This window comes from Castanea sativa, chromosome 11 (genome assembly GCF_040712315.1).
Source record: "Castanea sativa cultivar Marrone di Chiusa Pesio chromosome 11, ASM4071231v1".
In the NCBI taxonomy this organism is placed as follows: Eukaryota; Viridiplantae; Streptophyta; class Magnoliopsida; order Fagales; family Fagaceae; genus Castanea; species Castanea sativa.
Genome location: NC_134023.1, coordinates 66,651,315 through 66,673,627, shown reverse-complemented (window position 1 = coordinate 66,673,627; position 22,313 = coordinate 66,651,315). Strand labels below are relative to the sequence as shown.

The window sequence follows — 22,313 nt, the reverse complement described above, 5'->3', positions numbered from 1 at the left end:
ATGGCATTATTTTATTTCATAATTTGGCCTATAAATTCATGACTTCACTTCATCATTCTGCAATCAGCTACCACTTTCCTATTTCTGCAGCCATTGATATCTTCACTCTGATAATCTGAATAAAGAAGGTCGGTTTATACAATGATTTGAACATTAATTGTTCTTGAAGTATAGCCAGTTCACTAGCTGGTTAATTACGTTTTCATTTGCTTTTCCATTGTTAATTAAGATCGAAGCACAGTTAGCTTCATTGGATTTATTATTGCATCATGGAGTTATTTATTATATTTTTTTTTTAACTTGTTCCAATAGATATCATGACTCAGAATGGTGATGCACAACCAAATGAAAACCAGAATGGTGGTGGTTCACAACCAAATGAAAATCAGAAAGCCGCTTCACTGGAACAAGAGACTGAAGTTGATGAATTGCTACGATACCAGAGGACATCAAAGACACCATTTGTCATTTTCTTGAAAGACTTGAGGTGCAATTTAATTCAATTTCTGTAGTTATATTACTTTGGTATGAATTCTTACTTCAAAAATAAAAATAGAGAAATATTTAACTAACAGATGGTGATGCATGTATTTGTGAATGTAATTGCAGCCTTGTTTGCAAGCTAGATTCACTTGGCAAGGAGATTTTAGGACTTGCTGTTCCTGCAGTCCTTGCTTTAGCTGCTGACCCTGTGGCTTCTCTTGTGGACACAATGTTCATTGGTCGTCTTGGTATGCTTCTTTATTCTACGTTAATTGCTTATAGAGAGACTATGGCAGTGCCTCAAAGATGAGAAGATATCTTATACATCAAATATATATAGTATTTGAATTTCACGCAAGTGTGAAGTTCACATACTATAATGAGAGAGATGCTACATATGCTCGATGCATAAGATAATTATTTACCATAAAACATGGAGGTGTTTAATTGATGAAAAAAACAGTTCCTGATACATTTACATACCCCAAGTGCACAAACTATCAAGTGTTTTTTTTTTTATTCGCTTTGAAAAAAAAATTTAAAAGAATATAGAACTTAATGTAATAATATCTAACTGCTTATGGTTCTAAATCTAATAAAGAATATGGCTTATGAATAGTCAACATCACTAAAATTATGAATAATTGTCTGATCATGTGGAATACACTTGGGAATACAGAGGATTTTGCAAATTAAATTGCCTTTATTTCCATTGTTGTGTAGGTCCAAATGATATTGGTGCTGTTGGAGTTGCTATTGCCATATTTAACCAACTTTCAAGGATTACCATGTACCCCATTGTGAGCATTACCACTTCCTATGTTGCTGAGGAAGACACTATGGAAAGATTGGGTATTGAAGCAAAAGAGGCAGAGGCCCTCGAGCTTCAGAACTTGGAAGAAGGTGCTGCAAGAAATGCTGAAACAAAAGCGGCTACACCAGAAAATGCTGAAACAAAAGCGGCTACACCAAGTAATGGTGAAATAAAAGTGGCTACGCCAAAAAATGGTGCTCTCTCTCTCTCTCTCTCATTCTCTCTCACGTGTAATGAGTGTTGAAAACAACGACAACAACAACCAAGTCTTAGTCCCAAAACTTTAGGATCGATTATAAATTCTCAACAAACTAATCATGATTAGCCAAATATATTCAATAAGTTTCCAAAAAAATAAGAACTAAAACAAAAGGCTAACATGGTAGATAAACCTTAACTTATGGTGTTTATTTTACCAGTGCATTATGCACGCTTGTCTTAGAAAACTGTTATTGTCAGAGCTATAAATTTTCAATCGTCATTCTAATCTTTATTATTTTAATTTTATCATCCGTCCCAAAAAGGGTTCAGAAATTTTTTTTTTTTTTAATTTCTACAAAACTTTGGGATAATGGATGCAAGTATGCAACTTCTATAGTAATAACAACTTCCATTTTATTCTTCTTTCTTTTTTAATACAACAAATGAGGAAAGAGGACTTGAACTTAAGTTCTTTCCATTAGGGAAATTAAACAATACCACTGAACTACAAAACTCTTGACGACTTTTATTTCATTTCTGCTACACATATCCTTCTTGAAATTTAATTCAAAGCAAACATTTTTATAAAAAAAAGAAAAGGCTGAAAATTTTCATTGTTGTAACATATTTCTTGTTGATTGTTATCAGATTCTATTGCAGTATCAATCAGGTCTCCCTCTGTCACTAGTCCCAAGGCTGCACCTCGCAAAAGGGGGAAGCGAAACGTTCCTTCAGCAACAACAGCACTTATCATGGGCACACTTCTTGGTGTGGCGCAAGCTTTGCTACTCATGTTTGGGTCAAAAGTTCTCTTGAGGATCATGGGTGTGAAGACTGTAAGTATATATCTTCTATACAAAAAATAGACGTAAAATTAAGGGACATGCTAACACCCCCAAATGCTTCAAGCCCAAAAGGCTTGTCTAAAGGGAAAAAGGGTGTTCATGGTTATGTTAGCCTTTGGGTTTGAAGGACTTGGGGTGTTAGAAGAAATTTACTTTGTTATAAATTTCATGTCCTTTATTATATAATTTGTTTTCTAATTTTATGCATTTTCATTCTCTCATGACAACCACATAATGGTAGTCTTTCTTCTATTGAATAGGATTCCCCTATGTATGTACCAGCAACCCAGTACTTAACACTAAGAGCACTTGGTGCTCCTGCAGTTCTTCTCTCCTTAGCTATGCAAGGGGTCTTCCGAGGCTTTAAGGATACCAGAACTCCTCTATATGCCACAGGTAAGGAGTGCCCCCAAGTCACATCTTAAATCATTTGTGATGATTCAAAGAAATACTAACCAGATATATATATATATATATATATATATATATATATATATGGGATGGGTTCATGTTACACCTACTGCAACTCTAAGCAATGTTACACCACTCAATATTTTTTAATTGGATACAAATTTTAACAAATCTAACGTTAAATTACATTATCTTCGTATATTCTCCATACTTACAAAATTTCAAGATGATCAAAGATTAATAGAGCCTTGTCATCAATCAATTTTTTAAATTCAAATTTTTGTAGTTTAAAATAATGTATAAAAGATGAGTTTATAGATCAAATGATAAATAACATCCAATTGACATGAAAATTGGCATGATTGTTAAGAACATATAGAACATGTAATTCAACGGTGAGATTTTCAAAATATGAGTAATGTTACACTATTCAATATTTTTTAATTTGATGCAAATTTTAACAAATCTATCATTAGATTACATTATCTTCGTATATTCTCCATACTTGCAAAATTTCAACATGATCAAAGATTAATAGCTTTGTCATCAATCAATTTTTTTAATTCAAATTTTTGTAGTTTAAAATAATACATAAAAGAAAAGTTTATGGATCAAATGGTAGATAACATCCAATTGACATGAAAATTGGAATGATTGTTAAAAACATATAGAACATGTAATTCAACGGTGAGATTTTCAATATATATATATAAGGTCGAGTTCAAGTTACACCTGATGTAATTTCATAAGAGTTATACCTTTTTTGGATTATTGATTTGTATTAGATCTAAGGGTGAAAAAAAAAAAATCATGGTCATGTCATTATTGTTCCCTAGAAATTAGTAATTAAGTCATTAACTCTTCTAATTAAAAATAGAAAAATAAAAACAGCATTAACTTTCTGTCCATCATCAGCTTCATGTTCTCTCCCTCTCTCACATGGTCTTGTATATTATTACATAAAGAATTTAAAGTCTTATTAGCCTCTTTTTTTTTTATCACTTTAAAAAGAGAACAATAATTTTGCCCCCTTATTTTTTTTTAAGTCTTTCTTTGTTATTTTTCTTGACCTTCTTTATATTTTTATAGGTTTTGCGCATTAAAAGACAATAATAAAATTGGAAATATTTTCTATCTTTTTTTTTTTTTAATGACTTCTGACTTATAAAAAAGGTAAGAGTACTTAAATTATGATACGTATGACAAAAAATTAATATATAAAAAATTACATTAAACAATTCACAAGAAATGAGAAAACAATAATAAATATATACAAACACGAATAATCCAAATAATAATTGGCGTGGAGTCAAAAGCTTTATATATTTTCCAATTTTTGATAAGTATGAGCACAGGATGGACAAGTGTAGAACAAGATTGACCTTACCACACTAGTCACATCCTAGTTATCCAAACACTGAATTGCGAAGTTATAAGATACATATATAGTGTTTAAGTCCGCCCTTGACTAGAACACAAAAGGCAAGACCCAACCTCGCAGGCTCACTTGGTCAGTTAGTACTTGAAAACAGATAATGAAGGATGCTTTGAGATATGGAATTTGCTCACCCTGTGAATGAACCAATGTTGGCTAGCTATGTAGAGTTAATGACTTAATTACTAATATCTAGGGAACAATAATGGTTTGACCATGACTTTTTTTTCACCTTTAGATCTAATACAAATCAATGATCCAAAAAAGGTGTAATTCTTAAGAAGTTACACTAGGTGTAACTTGAACCTATCTCAATAGGACTCTATACACTTGTACAACACCTTTTCAATCCATTTTTATATATAATTCCATACAATCTGGGATATTATAATATTGTTGGACAATTCCTCTAACTCAGGTTTCTTTTTTCTTTCTTTGGGGTTTATTATATGTAGCTATTGGAGATGGAATGAATGTGGTTTTGGACCCAATATTCATCTTTGTTTTGCATATGGGAGTCAGGGGTGCAGCCATTGCACATGCTCTTTCACAGTAAGTTGTATAAAAAAGTCGATATTATCCTTTTTGATCATGCAGCCACTGCACATTCTCACATAATTGATGTTCCTTGTAGGTGCCTAATTGCTCTGATTCTTTTCTTGAGATTGATTCAAGAAGTAAATATCTTTGCTCCAAAATTGAGGGAGTTACAATTTGGTCGGTTTCTTAAAAATGGTAAGAGGCTTTTGTAAGATTGAATTTATTCAATCATTTTGTTGGCTTTATTCCGTGTCAATTTACTTGTAATTCAGCATTCAGAAACCCTGTATTTAGGTGGAAATCATGTAAGGGTAGTGTGTGAAAGAGTGTGAAGAAAAGCTCAAAAGTGTGCACTCAAGCAGGGCCTCGCAACTAGATCTCGCAAGTAGCTCGCAGCTGGCAAGTCGCCAAAGGAGGCACACATGTGAAGCATCCAGAAGAGCTGAAGAGTCACGCCAGCTGGAGCACTACAGACAAAACTTCCAGTCTGGCCAAGCAGTTAGCTTGCGACTCAGACTTACGACTCAGTCAAGTCGTAAGGTCAAGTCACCAGACCACTCTGTTTGGGAAAAACTAACCTTTCGCATTCCAAACACACACCAGTATAAATACCCCTTATACCCACGTATTGTAGAGAGCTTCTAAAGAGAATTTTGAGAGAGAAACCCTAGAGAATAACAAGATTGACTCATCCACAATCTTCATCCTTTGATTCTCCAAATTCCTCTACTCTCACCCTCTCCATTGTTACATTCATGAGAGGTACATTTAGCCAAATCCTTTTCTCACCATACTCATATCTGTAAGAAGGTTATTTGGTGTTTGGGAAGCAGTTAGGAAGGAACCAATTGATATTGGTTGATGCTATGGGCTATAGCAGAATCCGGTAAGCTAGAGAAGACAAAGGTTCAGCGTAACCTCGTTAAAGCAATAAGCTTGGAAGGCTTAGGTACACTGGGTAGATTAGGTTTGGAGGGTTTTCTGCTGTTCATGTATCCCAATTTCATTCTCTAGTGGATTATTGACCGCTTAGAGGGCGGGGGAGAGGTTTTACGCCGAGAACTTCGGTTTCCTCTTCGATAACACATCGCTATGTTGTCTTTGTGTTTGCATCTCTCTTCCCTTAATCTTTACCTTTTAATTGTTGTTGTGGTTATGATTAATTTCGGTTTAGATTGTTTTACCAATTCTGATTTAGCTTATTTTCATATTCCGCACATACATTGTTTAATAATAAGCTTGTGTTAGTATTTTGTAAATTGGAGATCTAAACGTTCATAGGTGTTTTACACACTTTTTGAACATTCAGCTTCATCTCCTCCACCAGTGTCTGCTCTATTTGGAATTTTAACTTCAAAGCAAAGGTGTACCTTGGTGAAACACACACACACACACTACTGACTTCACTGTCAATCTACGAGCATTCCTATTCATTATGATTTCAAAGTGATGATAAAATTTACTACTTTCTTATAGCTTAAGCTTTTAAGATAAATGTTAATTTATCACAAAGCATTATTACTTGCTCTTGGGTGCTTCCAATAGCTCATTTTAACTCTCTTTATGTTTTTGGATTGATCATGCAGGTTTTCTGATGCTGTCAAGAGTTATAGCTGTGACATCTTGTGTGACCTTTGCCGCATCATTGGCTGCAAGGCTTGGCCCTACTCCAATGGCTGCATTCCAGATTTGTTTGCAGGTCTGGTTAACATCATCACTTCTTGCAGATGGTTTGGCTGTTGCTGGACAGGTAGGCAATGCCTTTTTTTTTCCCATCAAGCTAGTTAATTTTTATGTTAGACAAGAATTATAGGACTCAACATTTTGCACAACTGTAAACATGGCTTGTTGTGTTTACTGCATAATAAAAGTGATGTCAATGATGGACCCAAAAGAAAGCAATGATACTCCAATCACAAAAAGCCATGTTAATAGTTGTGAAAATTGTTGTCCCTAACAATAACTCTTTGTATAATTTCACCATTTAATTTATTTTTATGTATATCAAGATGCTTCAATGGGTTGGAATCATATATATAGCTTAATGCTCTATGTATGTGTAAAAAAACTAACAAAGATCTGGCAACTTCTAAATAATGTAGCATGTAGGTTTCCTGTTCTAACTAATTGCTTTATTCCCAACAGAGGCTAATGATATATCACTTTACTTTCTCCATTCTTTTAGGCTATTCTAGCTTGTGCATTTGCTGAGAAGGACTTAAAAAAGGCAGTGGAAACTGCAATCCGGGTATCGCAGGTATTTACATTTCTATAAATACAAGTAAATTCACTGGGTCAAAATAATGGCTAAATGATTAAATTCAACATTTCCACAAGTGGTAGTTTAGTACGCTCCACTTCATTGATTTCATTTAGCATTGAAGTATTTAGATGAGACTCAATTTGCCTATCACTTTTGACAATGCAGATGGGTCTTGTTGCTGGTTTTGGGCTCCTTGTTCTGGTTGGATCTGGTTTATACTTTGGAGCTGGAGTATTTACCACTGATAAAAATGTTCTGCACCTTATGTATTTAGGCATTCCGGTATATTCCCGCTAACATTAAAATAATTACATGTTAATAATTTCTTTCAACCATTATAACTGACATATTCCCTTTTGGTTGATCAGTTTATTGCTGGAACACAACCAATAAACACCTTTGCTTTTGTTCTTGATGGTGTGAACTTTGGAGCAGCTGACTTTGCATACACTGCATATTCAATGGCAAGTTTACTAGCTAGCCCTCTTTTGTTTACACTATAAACAAGTCCTCAATAATTTTTTATTTTTATCTTTCTGAACTTTTCCTTCATTAATAGTTCTTGATAAGTTTCTTCTTCTTCTTCTTTTCCAGATTATGATGGCTATTGCAAGTATTACCTCAGAATATCTCCTTGCTAAATACAGAGGTTATCTTGGAATCTGGTATGCCTTAGTTATCTACATGGGATTGCGTACAATTGCTGGTGTTTGGAGGTGATTCTCCTTCTTATTCAATTTTTTGTTCATTTATGAAATCTATAATCAAACAATCAGTCTATAGACAACTTGTTTCAAAAAGAAATTCTCATCTGCTAAGGCAACCAGTTTTCAATGATGGAAAATAAAGTAGTGCCAGTGATAAGCCTATATGAAAATCAATAAGAACTTGTCACCTCAGCAAGTTTTGAATATTTGAGGAAACAATTGTCTGTAATATTACTCATGATCAAAATATTTCCACATTTTAATTTACACCATTCCTTGAATGCTTAGTTTCACTACTTTTACATACAGACAAAAGTATTTGGAACCATGGAAATTGAAAGATTCTGAAGCTTTTTTCTTCTTTTTTTCTCTCTCTTATGCAATTACAATTGCAGGGTGGGCACAGCAACTGGTCCTTGGCGCTTCCTCAGGGCGAAAACCATGTAGATTTGCCACTCTCACGAACATTATATGCCACCTCCTCCAAGAAGATACATAGAGAGACACATTGGAATCTGATTTTCGTCCTAAAATATTTTAAGGAAGCAACAATTACAGTGAACAGCAGCAAAGAAGTGTTTTCTCAAGAGAATGAATCCTACAGATTATATGTGGTCTACAAGCTTATTATGTCTCTCTATTGTAATGAATTTTTATATTTTGGATTCAGCTACTAGTTAATATTTTTACCATCTCTGCCTCTTGGCATGATGGCTACAATATATATGCTCAAGTGTTGTTATATGAATCATATTGATGTTTAAACAATTACGCCTGAGTCTTTGCATTGAGATTGGTAAGTGCAAACTATTTCAAAAGCTTAACCTGTGCCACCTCCAATAAGATATTCTGAGACACATTTCTGGATCATAATATGCACCATAAACTTTGAAATTTTACAATCAACACTCTTATTTGAGAATAATTAGTAAATTAACTTACCAACCAAATTAAAATCTAAATTAATAATTTAATAATACATATTACGAATGTTGTAGACATTGAAAGTGTTGATTCTGAAATTTTAAGTTAAAAGTGTGGATTACCAAATTTTGAAGTTTGGTGATCAACTCTTTGCAAATACACCTTAATAGTGAGTATAGTTTAGGCTAGATGATTGTAATAAACCAAAACTTAACAATTCTGGAATATTATTTAAGTTTCCAATTCTTACTTGTAGAAGTAGAACTGAAGATCCAAAGCAAATTAGGTAAGAATACAATCTTGTGGAACTACACTTCTATAAACTTCATTGCCTTGTAAGTTTACACTTACTTTATGCCATACACCGACAAAGTTGTTTAGATCCCTTAATTGCTTATACAACGGATTTATCAATTAAGTTAAAAATAAAAATAAACAATTATGTGGTCATAGTTATTTCAATTTAAGCACCACAAACCAGAAAGTCACCCAATCAAAAAAGCAATGAACATAGAGATTTGGTTACGTAGTGGAAAACCGATGGAGAACGACTCTAAAGGAAAAACTACTAGAAGAGTACCTCTAACCCAATGAGCCAATTCACGATAGAAGAGAAGTTTTACAATATAGTTAAAACCCTTCACCCTAGACACTACTCGATAGCTGGGAAGTACAAACATAGCAAAATTGCCAACGTATTGGTGTCAGACACGTATCCAACACAGACACATAAGTGTCAAGTACGCACTCAAAAAAGAAAAAAAAAATCATTTTTTAATTCAATTGTTCTATTTTTGTATGTTGAATGTTGTTTATTTGAACTCTTTTATGGGTGTCTAGTTTATTTGAACTCTTTTGCTTGTATTTTAAACAATATTTTATTGTCTTTAAATTAATTTTAATATATTTCTAAACATTTTATTGTCGTTACATTCTTTTTAAATTCAAAATAAACATAACTTATTTCAAATATAAAATATATATATACCTAAAAATAAATATTAATTAATCATCGTATTCTCGACGTATCGTATTAATTTTTCAAGAAATGTAATGTCACCATACTATGTATCATGTCATACTATGTATCATATTTGTATTCGTGTTACATAGCTCGATAGTTTAACTTGCTAATGCGACCCTGAACCAATTTCAAAACTTCTGAATTCTTGGTACAAGAATTCCTTTTAAGGAACCTTATGAATGATTACTCTCAGACCCTTTAACCAACTTCAAAGACCCTCCTTGAAAATTTTGAATACCAGAGAGTGCCACACTTAGTTGGTTAGTTATGTTGTTTCAAGCTTTGATGACACCAACCAATACGCACACTGTATTCATGGGTTCACCAAAATGGGAGACTCTTTTTTTCTCTTTATTTAGCGTAGGGTTCATCGAGATGGAGACTATTTTTTATGTCTCTTTGCTTAGCATAAGGTTCGTACCTCCCTTCACCTCTGAAAAGTCATGTTTAGGAGGCTTTATACGAGTATTATAAGGTGTCAATATAACACCTAAAACTGATCGATGAGAGTTAAAAGAGTGATGGTACGAATTTACCTCTTCTCAAAAACGACTATTTATCACTCGTTTCAAATCCAAATTAAGTCGAATTTGTGTTTGTTTTGAAACCCCAAATGTCTTCTTTCCAATAAAATATAAATTTCGCTAAAAATTTCATTTTGATGCAAGATAATAGGCAAAAGATCAACTCTTCCTATCGAACAAATTGAAACTTTATCATCTTCTTTGAGCAGCAAATTCTGACCCGAGACTCCAGCCACATTTTCCATTAATAAATTACACCAATAACTCAATAAGCTTGAAATTTACACCAATAAACTTGAAATGATGTTTATTACAAACGTCGTGAAATGAGCCAACACTTAAAAACCTAACACACTCAATAGTACTTATTTTTGGTAACAAAAAAAAAATGTGTTGAATTGCAAATTTAGCCAACAACCTTCGACCTTTGTTTCACTTTAATCCCTACACTTTTTAATTATTACAATGATACCCTTACCATCATCTAACGAAAGAAATTTGCTAATATGGCAAATAGAATTCGTGTCACATCATAGATCTTGGTTTCTTGAATCTTGTTTGTTACATTAGAATTTTCAATCAAATGACAATAAGGACCATTTTGAAACATTATAAAAAATACTCCGGACAATTTTAAAACAAAGTTAAAAAGTTGAGAACCAAATTATACCACTTAAGATTTTAACCATTAAGTTTGAAAAGCATAATAAAAGATGCTTAAAGCATCACTAAGATTATAAAAACTAAGCGTGTTAGTAACCATTAATGATAATGAAGCTTTGGACAGGGTAGCACCAAGCTGTAATCATGATGACTGATCATTATATGTTGATAATGTTGTGACTTGTGAGACATAACCTAACCACACCAAAGACTTGGAAACTAAGCATCGAAAATGCCCAACCGACCATTAAAAGCAAAGCCATGGAAACCCTACCAACACAAGATGCCCCCACTTATCACTACCAAAAAAATTCTAAGCATGAACACAACCATTATTCATCGCATTCTTGATAATGACCCACCCACCCACTTTATGGGATAAAAATGGTGAGTGGTGAGCATCAAAAAGAAGGTACACGATACCCTACCACACTCTACATCAAAAACCCCTCATTATAGTTAAGAAAGAAGGATCATCCATTTGCTGATCTTCTCAAGAAAGATTGAAAGAATCCAAATATATATCCACTTGTAGGACCAGGATCCTCATACTTTTTCAAATAATAAACCCCACATTCTAAACAATCAAGTAAAGAAAATAACAAAGTGAATGTAGGAAAAGATAAAGATAAGAACGAGACAGGCACTCGTAGAGAACAAAAAATAAAGGTATTGATATAATAACAACTTTAATTGAGTTTTACAACATCAAATAAAACATATTTCCTTCCCCCCACTTTTCTCTCACTAACCTTACAAAATATTGAATTCTCAAATGGAAACACATCCCCGAAAACCATTTTGAACCCCATCTTGAGACCTAACCTCCCCCACAATCTTTTTCTTTGTTCAACCAATAATGGCTCCACCCAAGAGAATATAGAAGAAAAAAGATACATTTTTAAGAAGTTACAAAGCTTATGATTTTGTTGCAATTTAACATTCAGCTTACTCTAAGAAGGAAATAAAAGTTCAAGGAAGAAAAAATCACCCTAAGAACAGATATCTTTAAAGAGAGATACCTAACCTGGACTGGTTTTCTTTAATATTAGCCCAGAGAGAGGTTTCCTTCTCTCCATACTTCTTCTGTAAACAATAAATGGTAAAAAAATATTGAATCATTTCCAGAACTTTATCCCGTCGTTCTTCACCCTTAACCACCAATCTCAAACTTCCCTGCTGTTACCTTCCCAAACAGAAAACAGTAACCCACAAAAAATTGTATGTACCTTCCAATTTTTTTCCCCTATCTCATCGAGTAAAAAAAGAATTCAATTTCGCTAAACTACGAGCTGATCAAGCTGCATCTGCTCAAGCCAAGCTCCTAAAACTGAATGATCAACGGATTCAATTTGAGAATTAGAATTCAAACCCTCACCAGATGCTGCAGCACCTGAGACCGGAACTGCCAACTTCTCTTTCATCATCTCAGGTGGTGATTCCTTAACTAGAGATTGGACCCAAGACAAGTCGGGCTCCTCCCCATTGTTAGAAAGCTCAAAAGAAGATGATCTTCGTAGTTGCCCCACTTCATCTCCATTAGCCAACCAATCCAATTTTCCATTTGGGGAGCCCCATTTTCCCCAAGAATTTACAGGAGAGCCAACAATTGTTGCTGGGTTATTGGTTCCAAGATCCCGTGAGCTGAGGCTGCGCAGCTGTTGGTGCTGCTTCTCGCGCTGAGCTAATGCAGAGAGTCGGGAGCCCATTGGGGAGATTGGCTCTACACTCCTTGGAGACATCCTTCCTGGGGATGGAACACCAAACGAAGCCTGCAATAAATGGTGCTCAACACTTTTGGGGGAGAAAACATTTGTGTTAATGGGCGATAGCATGCTCTGCTGCTGTTGGTATTGATTTAGAAGAACAGATTTGTGAGTAGGGGAGAACACAGCAGAAGCTGCTGCATCAGAATATCGGGGAGACATTGAGACCTCAGAAGAGAATAGCTCTTCAAGGTTTGAAGGTGTTAGTGTCTTGGACCGACCAGAACGATTCACAGAGATAGAATTTGACCGGGACTGTGAAAAACAATTCAAGTCACTTAAAAGCTGTTGCTGGGCATCAAAATCAGACAGCATATTATAATCCTCAGGGGGGATATCTCGGGCACTAAGAGAAGATCTCAAGCGACTAGATTGAAGGTTGCTTCCAGGAAGATTAAGGGTTGGTACATTTGGCTGGGGCCACCCCATAGATGAGTGTGAAATGCCATTATTTGCAGATGGAGACATGGGTTGAGCAAATGGCGAAGGCGACATGGCAGAGATTGATGAAGGAGAACCAGGTAAAAGGTTCATTGCAGCAGCCATGTCCATGACACTAGCAGCGGAGGCAGATGAGCGAGGTGATGGGACAGCAGATCCGGTAGATACATACAAGGGGCGGAGCTCCTCGGCTGTGTGCGCAAAGAAACAGACCCGTCTATTGCAGCTGGTACCATCCTTGCAGAGCCGAGTCCGGTATTGTGCCGGGTGGAGCCAGCACTCAAAAACTCCATGAGCATATTCACACATATCCCCACGTCTACAAGCCCCCTTTCGAAAATCAGGGCAAGGCACACAGCTGTAATGGTACTTCCTCGGGTCTCTTCTACGAGCATTTTCTCCAGGGTGCACAAATGGGCATTCAGTCCAATCATGGGAGTAGGCTCGTGAACAAGGACGAACCTTGAAAGAGAACATGCGGAACTCATCCGTCGCATAAATGATGTTCTTAATGTCAGGGAGCGATGGATCAACAGGGTATTCTTTCTTCTCCAATGCAAAATGAATAGGTGCATCATTATACTTCAAAGGAGAAGATACAAACTCTGAAGGAGATGGCAACCCATGTTCTGGCGATGAAGATAGAGTTGGTGAATCAGAACCTGAGGAACTAATAGATACTCGTAGATGGCGCTCACCAACAGAGCCATCAGAAGCATTGTGAGAGAGAAGCTCTTCAAGAGCCACTCTAATGCTCTGCAACTTTGGAGGAACAACATTAACAACAACATCAATGGGGCGAAGACCACTGGCATCTGTACAATTTGGATCAGCACCGGCTAATAAAAGCAGCTTCACAACATCAACTGCGTTAAGAGATCCACCAGAAGCAGCACAGTGAAGGGCAGTGGTTTTATCTTGGCCACATGAAAAGTTCACGTCAGCCTCTGAATGCACGAGTATGAATTCAAGAACGTCAACACTGCCGAAGGTTGCAGCAACCATTAATGGAGTTCTCTTCTCAGGAACAACTTGTTTTGAGCCTCTTTGACGTACATACCAGAGTCCAACCTCATCAATTGAAGAAGCATCCCTCTCGATGCATTGCTTAAAGCCTTCAACATCATTGTTAGCAGCAAGGTCGAGCAAGTTGGAAAAAGAATCTTCAGTTTGAACAGTTAGGTTATTCATGTCCTTGTTGTTAGATGTGGTTTCTACAGTAGACACAGATGGAGACGTAGTTGATGCTGATGATGCCGATGATTTTGATCGCTCTGGACCACTGCACATTCTTCAATTAGCTGAAACTCAAAATCCAAAAAAAAACACATCTCCATTAAAATTTAGATATATAAGAACCCATTAAAATCTTTTATTCATATTCTAATGGACCAAATGAATGGACGAAGACCAATCTAGAGAAAAACATATACCAAATTGATGCATGCCCATGTCATATAAGAATCTTATAGGTCCTAACATATAGCATTCACAAACCATCAGCTATTAGTTCATCCCGACCCTAAAGTTACTCATTTGCTTGGGGAAACAAACAGGGACAAACCTGAATTTTATGTATATTGGAATCTTTTCCAACATTTCTATGAGTTCACAAAAAATATCCACACTAATCCAAAAGAGAATACTACGTCCACAACATTTTCACAACAAATCACAGGTGATTAATTGTTATTAGTTCAAATTTGAACTTCCCCACTGAGATAACTTTTTTGTCCCAACAATAATAACTAGGTCATCTATGATTTGTTGAAAAATGTTGTGAAAATGTTGTAGGCATAGAATTTCTCAATCCAAAAACCATGCATCATAACTTAGTTAAATCCTAACTCGAGAATCAAGAGGCTAAGAGACTTCACATCACCCTCTACCCCAAAAAAGTAACCCCAAACACCATACAAGTTTCAAATCCTATAGCATCTACCAAAAAGAGAATATAGAAAATCACTCATACCCAAAAAGCTTAAATCCTAGCCAATGATCAATAAAGAGAATCTTAGCTAAGGTCATACAACACATCACCTAGGATCGTCTAAAGTTGATCTATTCCATCTATACATTCCTTTACCAAAATACCCATTTACAAAAAACAAAATATAATCTAGAATCACCTAAAGCTAAATCTCAATTTTTTGTTCCTCTACAAAAATAGCCATGTATAAAACAAGATAATCTAGAATCATCTAGAGCTAATCTATCACATTTTTTGCTCCTTTAAAAAAACACCCATGTATAAAATCAAAAGAGAATCGTATTAATTCCTCCCAAAGGTAAAGTCTTCCTTATATCAAGAATCTAGAAGCATCATCGAATATTATCGCCTAAATTAGAGGCTGAGAATTATAAAAATTAAAAATAAAATAAAATAAACAACTTTAAATTTATGACCCAAAGAAATTTTCTACTATATTCACCAATAGAAACAAAGGAACAAAATTTTTAACTTCCAGATTTCTCGGGTTGTACGAACCAATCAAAAAAGAGACTTTTACAAAAGAAAAATTCTACACCTATATTTTCCGTCCTTTTCCTTCATTTTCAAGGCAACCAAACAGGACCTAGGCAATCGAATATTTTACACTATACCACACCCGCACAGTAATCAAAGCATGATTTTTTTTTTTTTTTTGTAAATCCAACAACTTTTGTACTCCTTTGTTTTCCTCCACTTTCTTGGAAACCAAACAATGAGAAAATTAGCTCAAGATCGGATCAAACCGCAATCGCACTAGCCAAAATCAGCTAAAAAATCGCTCTCAAAACAATAAAGAGAGAGAGAGAGAGAGAGAGAATCAAAGCAATTTTCTTCTCGGGAAACAAACAGTTCAAAATCAGCTAAAAAATCACTCTCAAAACAAATTCAGAAGAGAAAGAAAGACAAATTTCTTCTCGAGAAACAAACAGTTCAAAATCAGCTAAAAAAAATCACTCTCAAAACAAATTCAGTAGAGAGAGGGAGAGAGAGAAAGAGAGAGATTCCAAATAATTTTGCGTTTCCTTTCCTTTTTTTCCTTCGTTTTTCCTCCACTTTCTCAGCAACCAAACACCACGAAACCAGTTCAAACTCAGATCAAAAACACACTCTTTTAAACAATAAAGCAAAAAAAAAAAACAAACAAACAAACAAACAAACCAAAGCATATAAAATCACACACTCAGAATCGATAAAAAAAAAAAACCACCACAAGCTCAAACCTTTTCACACAGATCACTCCAAAGCAAAATCACAGTTCACTTGTAAAAATAAAAAAATAAAATCACAGTTTAAACAAACAAAAAACAAAACAAAACACATTAACACAGCCTAAAGAGTAAAAAAATTTCAACCAAAACTTCGATAACAGTAAAAAAATAATAATAATAAAAAATAAACTCACCGATATATATGGGAATCTGAGATATACGACGAAGATCAAGGAAGTAGAGATCTGTTAGAGTTGGTCTTCATCGATCTGAAGCGAAGAGAAGAGAGTGCGAGAGAAACGGAGAGACTGAAGAATTTAAGTGAAGGAAGCTTGAGAAAGCTGCTTCTTTCATTTTTCAAACAATCGCACCGATGATTCCGAGGAAAATGGAGAGAGAGAGAGAGAGAGAGAGAGAGAGTAAACGTATTGGAATGGGAATTGGGAATGGGAAATGGGAATTTGTTTTACGGAGAGAGAGAGAGAGAGGGAGAGAGAATTTAGAGGGTGGGGGGGGATTTTAAATTTAATTCCCGGGGGTAGAGGGGGGGTTGTGAGTTGTGACGAAGGAAAATGAAATGGAAATGGAAATTGAAATGGAAATGAAATGGCATTGAAATGCGTGAGAAATGAAAGTCCAAATGACATGCAACACTTCTTAATAATAAAGTGGGGGGAAAGGAGTTTACCGGTTTCACCCGTTGGATGTTGAAAACAAACAAAAAAATAAAATCACTAAAACAAAAACAAAAACAAAAATTTTCTCACTAAATTAATTTCGGTTAATATAGCTATATATTTTAAAATTTTAGGACGGTTTGGTAAGAGATTTTTAGTAATGTTATTTGTGTTTTTTAAAAATATGTGTGGATTAAAAAGTATGTGTAAATATATGTAATGTTATTTAAATACTGAAAATCGTTGTTTAAACAACGGTAATAAACAGACTTTCAACTGTTAAATTACATATTTAATACATATGTCAAATTTTATTCAAATCGGATGTTAATTAGTAGTATTTGATCTGTAAACTTGATTTTAATGCAGAATTTGAAACTACAAAAATTTGAAATTTAAACATTTGAGTTAATGGTATAATTATTGATATTTTATCTTTTTGAAATTTTTTAAACATGAGAGATATAATAAGAAAATGTAATTTAATTGTGGATTTGTCAAAAAAAATTTAGTAGATAAAAGTGGAATTTGAACTTACAACTTTAATGAGTTCCTCTAAAATAATGTTACATCTACGACATTTTTATAATAAATCATAAATAGTAAGTTATTACTAGTGGGTAGGAAAGTGATGTCAATAATGTGCTTAAATTAAAACGAGTCACAACTTATCACTTATAATTTTTTGTAAAATTTTTAAAAAAATATTGTAAATGTAGTATTTCAAAAAAAAATTCCAATATACTATTGGTTTTCTTTTTCTTTTTTTTCTAATTTTTTTGTTTGAGAAGGCAAAATATTTGTTTTCTAAAATTATAAACCTAATACTATTTTTTTTTTTTAAGTATGAGCCTAATATTAAGAATTGCTAATTGAGTAATAAAATTATGTCTTATAAACAAATAGTTTCAAAATTTTAAAATATCAATATGTACGGTAACTTCATCATAAGTTAGTTTTTTTTTTTTTTTCTTTTGGGGGGTAAAATATCATCATAAGCTAGTTATCACTCACATCTTTCATCCTTATCTCTTTATTTATATGTATGATCTGTACTATTACAATGTGGATAAGATTAATTTATTTCTCATTATTTGATTTATAATCTTTATTACAAAGTTAAAAATGAATAATTTAAAGCAAAGCTTAAAACTCTAAAAGCGAGAACACAAATGAATGGCTAAATTAAAAATTAAGCATCCAATTTTAACATGTTCTCATTTCTTTCCTTTTCATTTTAATATGTTTTCAATTAAGCATTCATGTCTAACTTTCTCTATTAGTTTTAGTCTTTTTTTCAATTTCCAATATGACATCATTTTGGTGGACTTAATGGTGCAAATTGGGAAAAAATTGGATAAAAGGGCTGCTCAATAGGCGTTTAAAAAAAAATTGAATAAAAAAATAAAACTTAAAGCACCAAACTGAAAATAGGTCAAAATTATAATGCATAATTTTAAATTTTTCCTAAGTTAAAAAGTATAATTAACATTTATAACTATTACATTTTTAAAATTTAGACATCTTATCAAATGTTGTCAAGGGATTAATAAAGATTGTAATGATTAGATAAGTTAGACTTTAAATCAAAACTTTAAACAGTTACCAGAGTACTTGTGATAAGGTTAAGGGATGTTAAGGATAAGTTCTTCCTTCATGATATTTTTTCTAACTTATGAAGATGGTAAGTTGTGAGTGAAACGAATATCACTTTAACGTTGGCCCACCATTTACACGACTTTAATTATGCATAATTATGAAAAAAACACTATATCATTAAACCTTTGAATTCTTTATCTAATATTTACAATATTTTTAAAATTTTTAAAAATATATAATTAAATTTTTAGTTATTTACAATAAAATAAACATTGAGCAAATGGAAAATATTTGGGACAAGTAGCTTGATGGGCCAGTGGGGGGAAGGTATTGGGAGTGGGTGACCGGTTGGGCAGGTGGATAGTGGAGTGGACGTGAAAAGGGTGGGAGTAAAGTGGATTGGAATTGGGAAGGCTTGGAATCCGCCAATGAGGAGCTGCGAAGTGTATAAAAAAAAAATTTTAAAGAAAAACAAAATAAAAAGAGGAAGGGTCAATTTTGTGTGTGGTTAAATGTGGATTGTGGAGTCAAATCCAAGGGAAAAAGGCATTGGGCACCAAGGCCGGGTGAGATTTGATCATATGATGAGAAAATCAAAAGAGGGTTTGATTTCTTCATGTGAAGGTATAACTTTTGATCTTCTTTTTTTGTTTTTTTTTTGTTTTTTTGTGTGTGTGACTATTGTAAATTTAGATATGCCTTCTTTTATAGGTACAAATGGATACAATTGCAATGCTAACTAACTTATATAATGTAAGAGACATGTTAGCCAGTGTTTGAATACATTCGTTAAAGAAGAATCGAGTAAATCTTACTGTATTGAAAAGTAGCAAAAATAAATAAATAAATATTTCTTTAATTTAATGTTATGTGAATCCTTAAAAAAACTAAATCTTACCTAATGCACCATGTCATTTTCGAACCCCTGATGCAATTCGTAATATGAATGTTAATGCTCATCTCTCTTATGAAAGTAATCTTTTGTTGATGTTAGGAAATATTTATCAATACATAATATTCGGCTCAAACCTCAATCTTAAGTTCACCTTAACTTATTCTAACCTCCAAAAATAAAAAAATATAAATAAAAATAAACATTTCTATGAATTCTTATTCATAGTATGTTGAATTATACTTTTTTCATCCCAAATTGTTAAACTAGTCTCTATTCTATTCTTGAATGTTCCAAAACCAAGGCTTCTTTGACGAGTTAATAAATAAGTTTCCTTATATATCCTTCATTTTATTTAAAAACTCGATACCCCTCTTTCACTAAATTTTAAATTAATAAGGGTAATTTTGGAAACTTGAATATTTTTATATGAAAAAAATATTAAATTATATTCCCTTAAAAAATTATATTTTATAAACATGCATAACATAATAATAATATGAGACAAAGAGAGAACTCTCTCTTTAAGTATTTACTATTTGGAAGAATTTATTTTTCTAAAAAAATAAGTTGGTATAGAGTGTTAGTTAGGGCTCAAACCACAATAAGAATTCTTATTTAGTGAGCGTTTGGCACGGTTTAAAAAGTCAGTTTTTTTTTTTCTCTTCAACTATTTTTTGCTACTATTCATAGGTCTTATTGCATTTTTTTGTATTATTCATGGGTCCTACTGTACTATTTCAGTTACCTTTTAACTTCATCTACAGTACTTTCAACAAAAAAATTTCACACTTATTGTAGATTAAATTATACGTTTCTCTTAAGTGTATATCTGATATAGCTTAATATTACTTGTTTATTTTGCTTAAAATATAAATTACGCAAAAGTAAACATGGATCTTAAAAAATGTGAAGTTTTATATGTTTTTTAAAATGAACTACACAACCTCTTAAAATATCACACTTTTCAAGATTCAACCATATTTTTATACCATACAAAATAGATATATGAGAATAAGCTCATTTAAATCTATATTAAATAGTTAAAAAGTTTTGTAATTCAATAAACACATTTTTGTGTTTTTAAATAAGACTTTCAAGATCCAAATTCCAAAGTCCAAAATCTCTTTCCCCCGGAAAGTATCGGATTATTAAAAAAATATACACATATACACTTAAGTGTCCGTTTTGCAAAATTTATTTTTGTCAACTTATTTTACTATTTAGCTTATTTTTACTATTATTTATGGGTCGCTATGTGCTTTTTGGTACTATTCATGAATCATACTGTACCATTTCAGTTAACTTTTACTTTTATTTACAGTACTTTCAGTAAAAAGTTTTTAGTTTCAGCAAAATAAGTGTACGTTTGGCTCCAAATTAAAAATGCAACTTATTTTACTATTCAATTTATGTTTGCTACTATTCATGAGTCCTACTGCACTTTTTGATATTATTCATAGATCTCATTGTACTATTTCAGTTAACTTTTACGGTTATCTACAGTACTTTCAGCAAGAATTTTTCAGTTTCAGCAAAATAAGCAGATCTCAAACGGACACTAAATAAAAGATAAACAAATGAAACTAAACACACCAATACACCATAAGAGAAAGAGAAACGACCGTTTATAATTACAAAGTTGATGTATAATTACAAGACTAAGAGATTTACAATGTATAATTTTTCATTCATTGAGATATATGAACATAGTTTGATATAAGTAAATTAATGAATGGTTTTTTGAAGTAAATTATAACAGATAATTATGTGGCGATTTTCATTGGAAATATAAGATTTGAAAATTTAAAGAAAACTGGATGCAAGACGACTATCTACTCTACTCTTATGATCTTACCTAATTTACAAAACTAATAGATCTTAGATAATAGTAAATTCAAAATTTATTTGAAAATTTGTAAAATGATTTCATAAAAGAAGTCTATAAATTTTTTAAATAATGTTTAGGGAAATCATAGTCATATCATGCTAAGGAGAAAGTTATTGTTGTTGGAGATAAGCTTCCCAGGTAATAGTGATGTGGCCAACTTATTGTTTATTTTGTACTATTCTTTTTCAAACTGTAGAAGTATTAGAGTACCAATTCCTCCCTCCCAACATTAAAAAAAAGAAAAAAAAGTACCATTTAATCAATTACAACGACAGCAATGTTGGAATCCAATATATAATTTACGTTTCCTGGGTGAGGATTTAACATGCAAAAGAAATGCATAATATAACTTCTTCTCTTCTTTATTAAAAAAATATAGAATTAGATAAGTAATTATCTAGGGTAAAACTTAGGTTCAGTGTACACTAAACCTATCAAGATGATAATATGTGTCCACCCGTGATGAGTCTAGTACAAGTGTACAACTAGATACTAAATCCAAGCCAAGTCCTCTTTTCTAATGCAATTATAATTAAGTTTGTTCCAAAAATGATGTAAAAGTGATTTGAATGAGATTGTTTTGTTCTTTTTAGTTTGATCCCTTTGTTTATTTAAAAATGAAATGTTACGAAAATCTTGTCTTGATTGGTGTTTGTCTTGAAAAAGAAAATAAAAACCCACCAACCCAATTCATTTATTTTTCATTGATGATATTTTAAATTTGAAAATATTTAAGATACTATAAATTTTATTAAAAAATAATTATTAATTGATATTACATTCTTAAATCGGTAAGCAATATACATAACACATCAAAAACCTTATAGTTCAACTAAACACCTCTAAGTGTCTTACCATCATCAATAATTTGATTACATTCTTCTCAAATAATAATAATAATTTGATTACATATCACATCAATATATAATCACTATTTAAGAAGAACACATTGACATGATTCACGAACTTCAAACATATATATAGAGAGATAATTAATTTGATGACAACCATA

The 22,313-nt window shown here is 32.8% G+C and overlaps 2 protein-coding genes across 2 annotated transcripts; one reads left to right on the top strand and one right to left on the bottom strand.

The window, feature by feature from the left end:
- Positions 1–317: 317 nt before the first annotated feature.
- On the top strand, positions 318–13,461 carry LOC142615828 (protein DETOXIFICATION 43-like). The gene is made up of 15 exons (XM_075788683.1): positions 318–358; positions 452–487; positions 610–731; positions 1,207–1,491; positions 2,147–2,334; positions 2,604–2,739; positions 4,645–4,741; positions 4,824–4,924; positions 6,316–6,479; positions 6,915–6,986; positions 7,158–7,274; positions 7,361–7,456; positions 7,587–7,708; positions 8,095–8,131; positions 13,217–13,461. Exons 1-15 carry the CDS (start codon positions 318–320, stop codon positions 13,334–13,336), a joined length of 1,734 nt encoding a protein of 577 aa, XP_075644798.1. The 3' UTR covers positions 13,337–13,461.
- LOC142616987 (zinc finger CCCH domain-containing protein 30-like) lies at positions 13,343–14,331 on the bottom strand. Its single transcript, XM_075789707.1, has 2 exons — positions 13,504–14,331; positions 13,343–13,360 (listed from the first exon to the last, which is right to left on the bottom strand). Exons 1-2 carry the CDS (start codon positions 14,329–14,331, stop codon positions 13,343–13,345), a joined length of 846 nt encoding a protein of 281 aa, XP_075645822.1.
- Between the last annotated feature and the right edge of the window lie 7,982 nt (positions 14,332–22,313).

What these genes read in the sequence shown, in the direction of transcription:
- LOC142615828 (XM_075788683.1), top strand. Translation starts at nt 318, where the DNA reads ATGACTCAGAATGGTGATGCACAACCAAATGAAAACCAGAA. An exon ending in CAACCAAATGAAAACCAGAA is followed by an intron (nt 359 to 451) that starts TGGTGGTGGTTC and finishes CCAGAGGACATC; the next exon opens with AAAGACACCATTTGTCATTT. An exon ending in CATACACTGCATATTCAATG is followed by an intron (nt 7,457 to 7,586) that starts GCAAGTTTACTA and finishes CTTCTTTTCCAG; the next exon opens with ATTATGATGGCTATTGCAAG.
- LOC142616987 (XM_075789707.1), bottom strand. Translation starts at nt 14,331, where the DNA reads ATGTGCAGTGGTCCAGAGCGATCAAAATCATCGGCATCATCAGCATCA.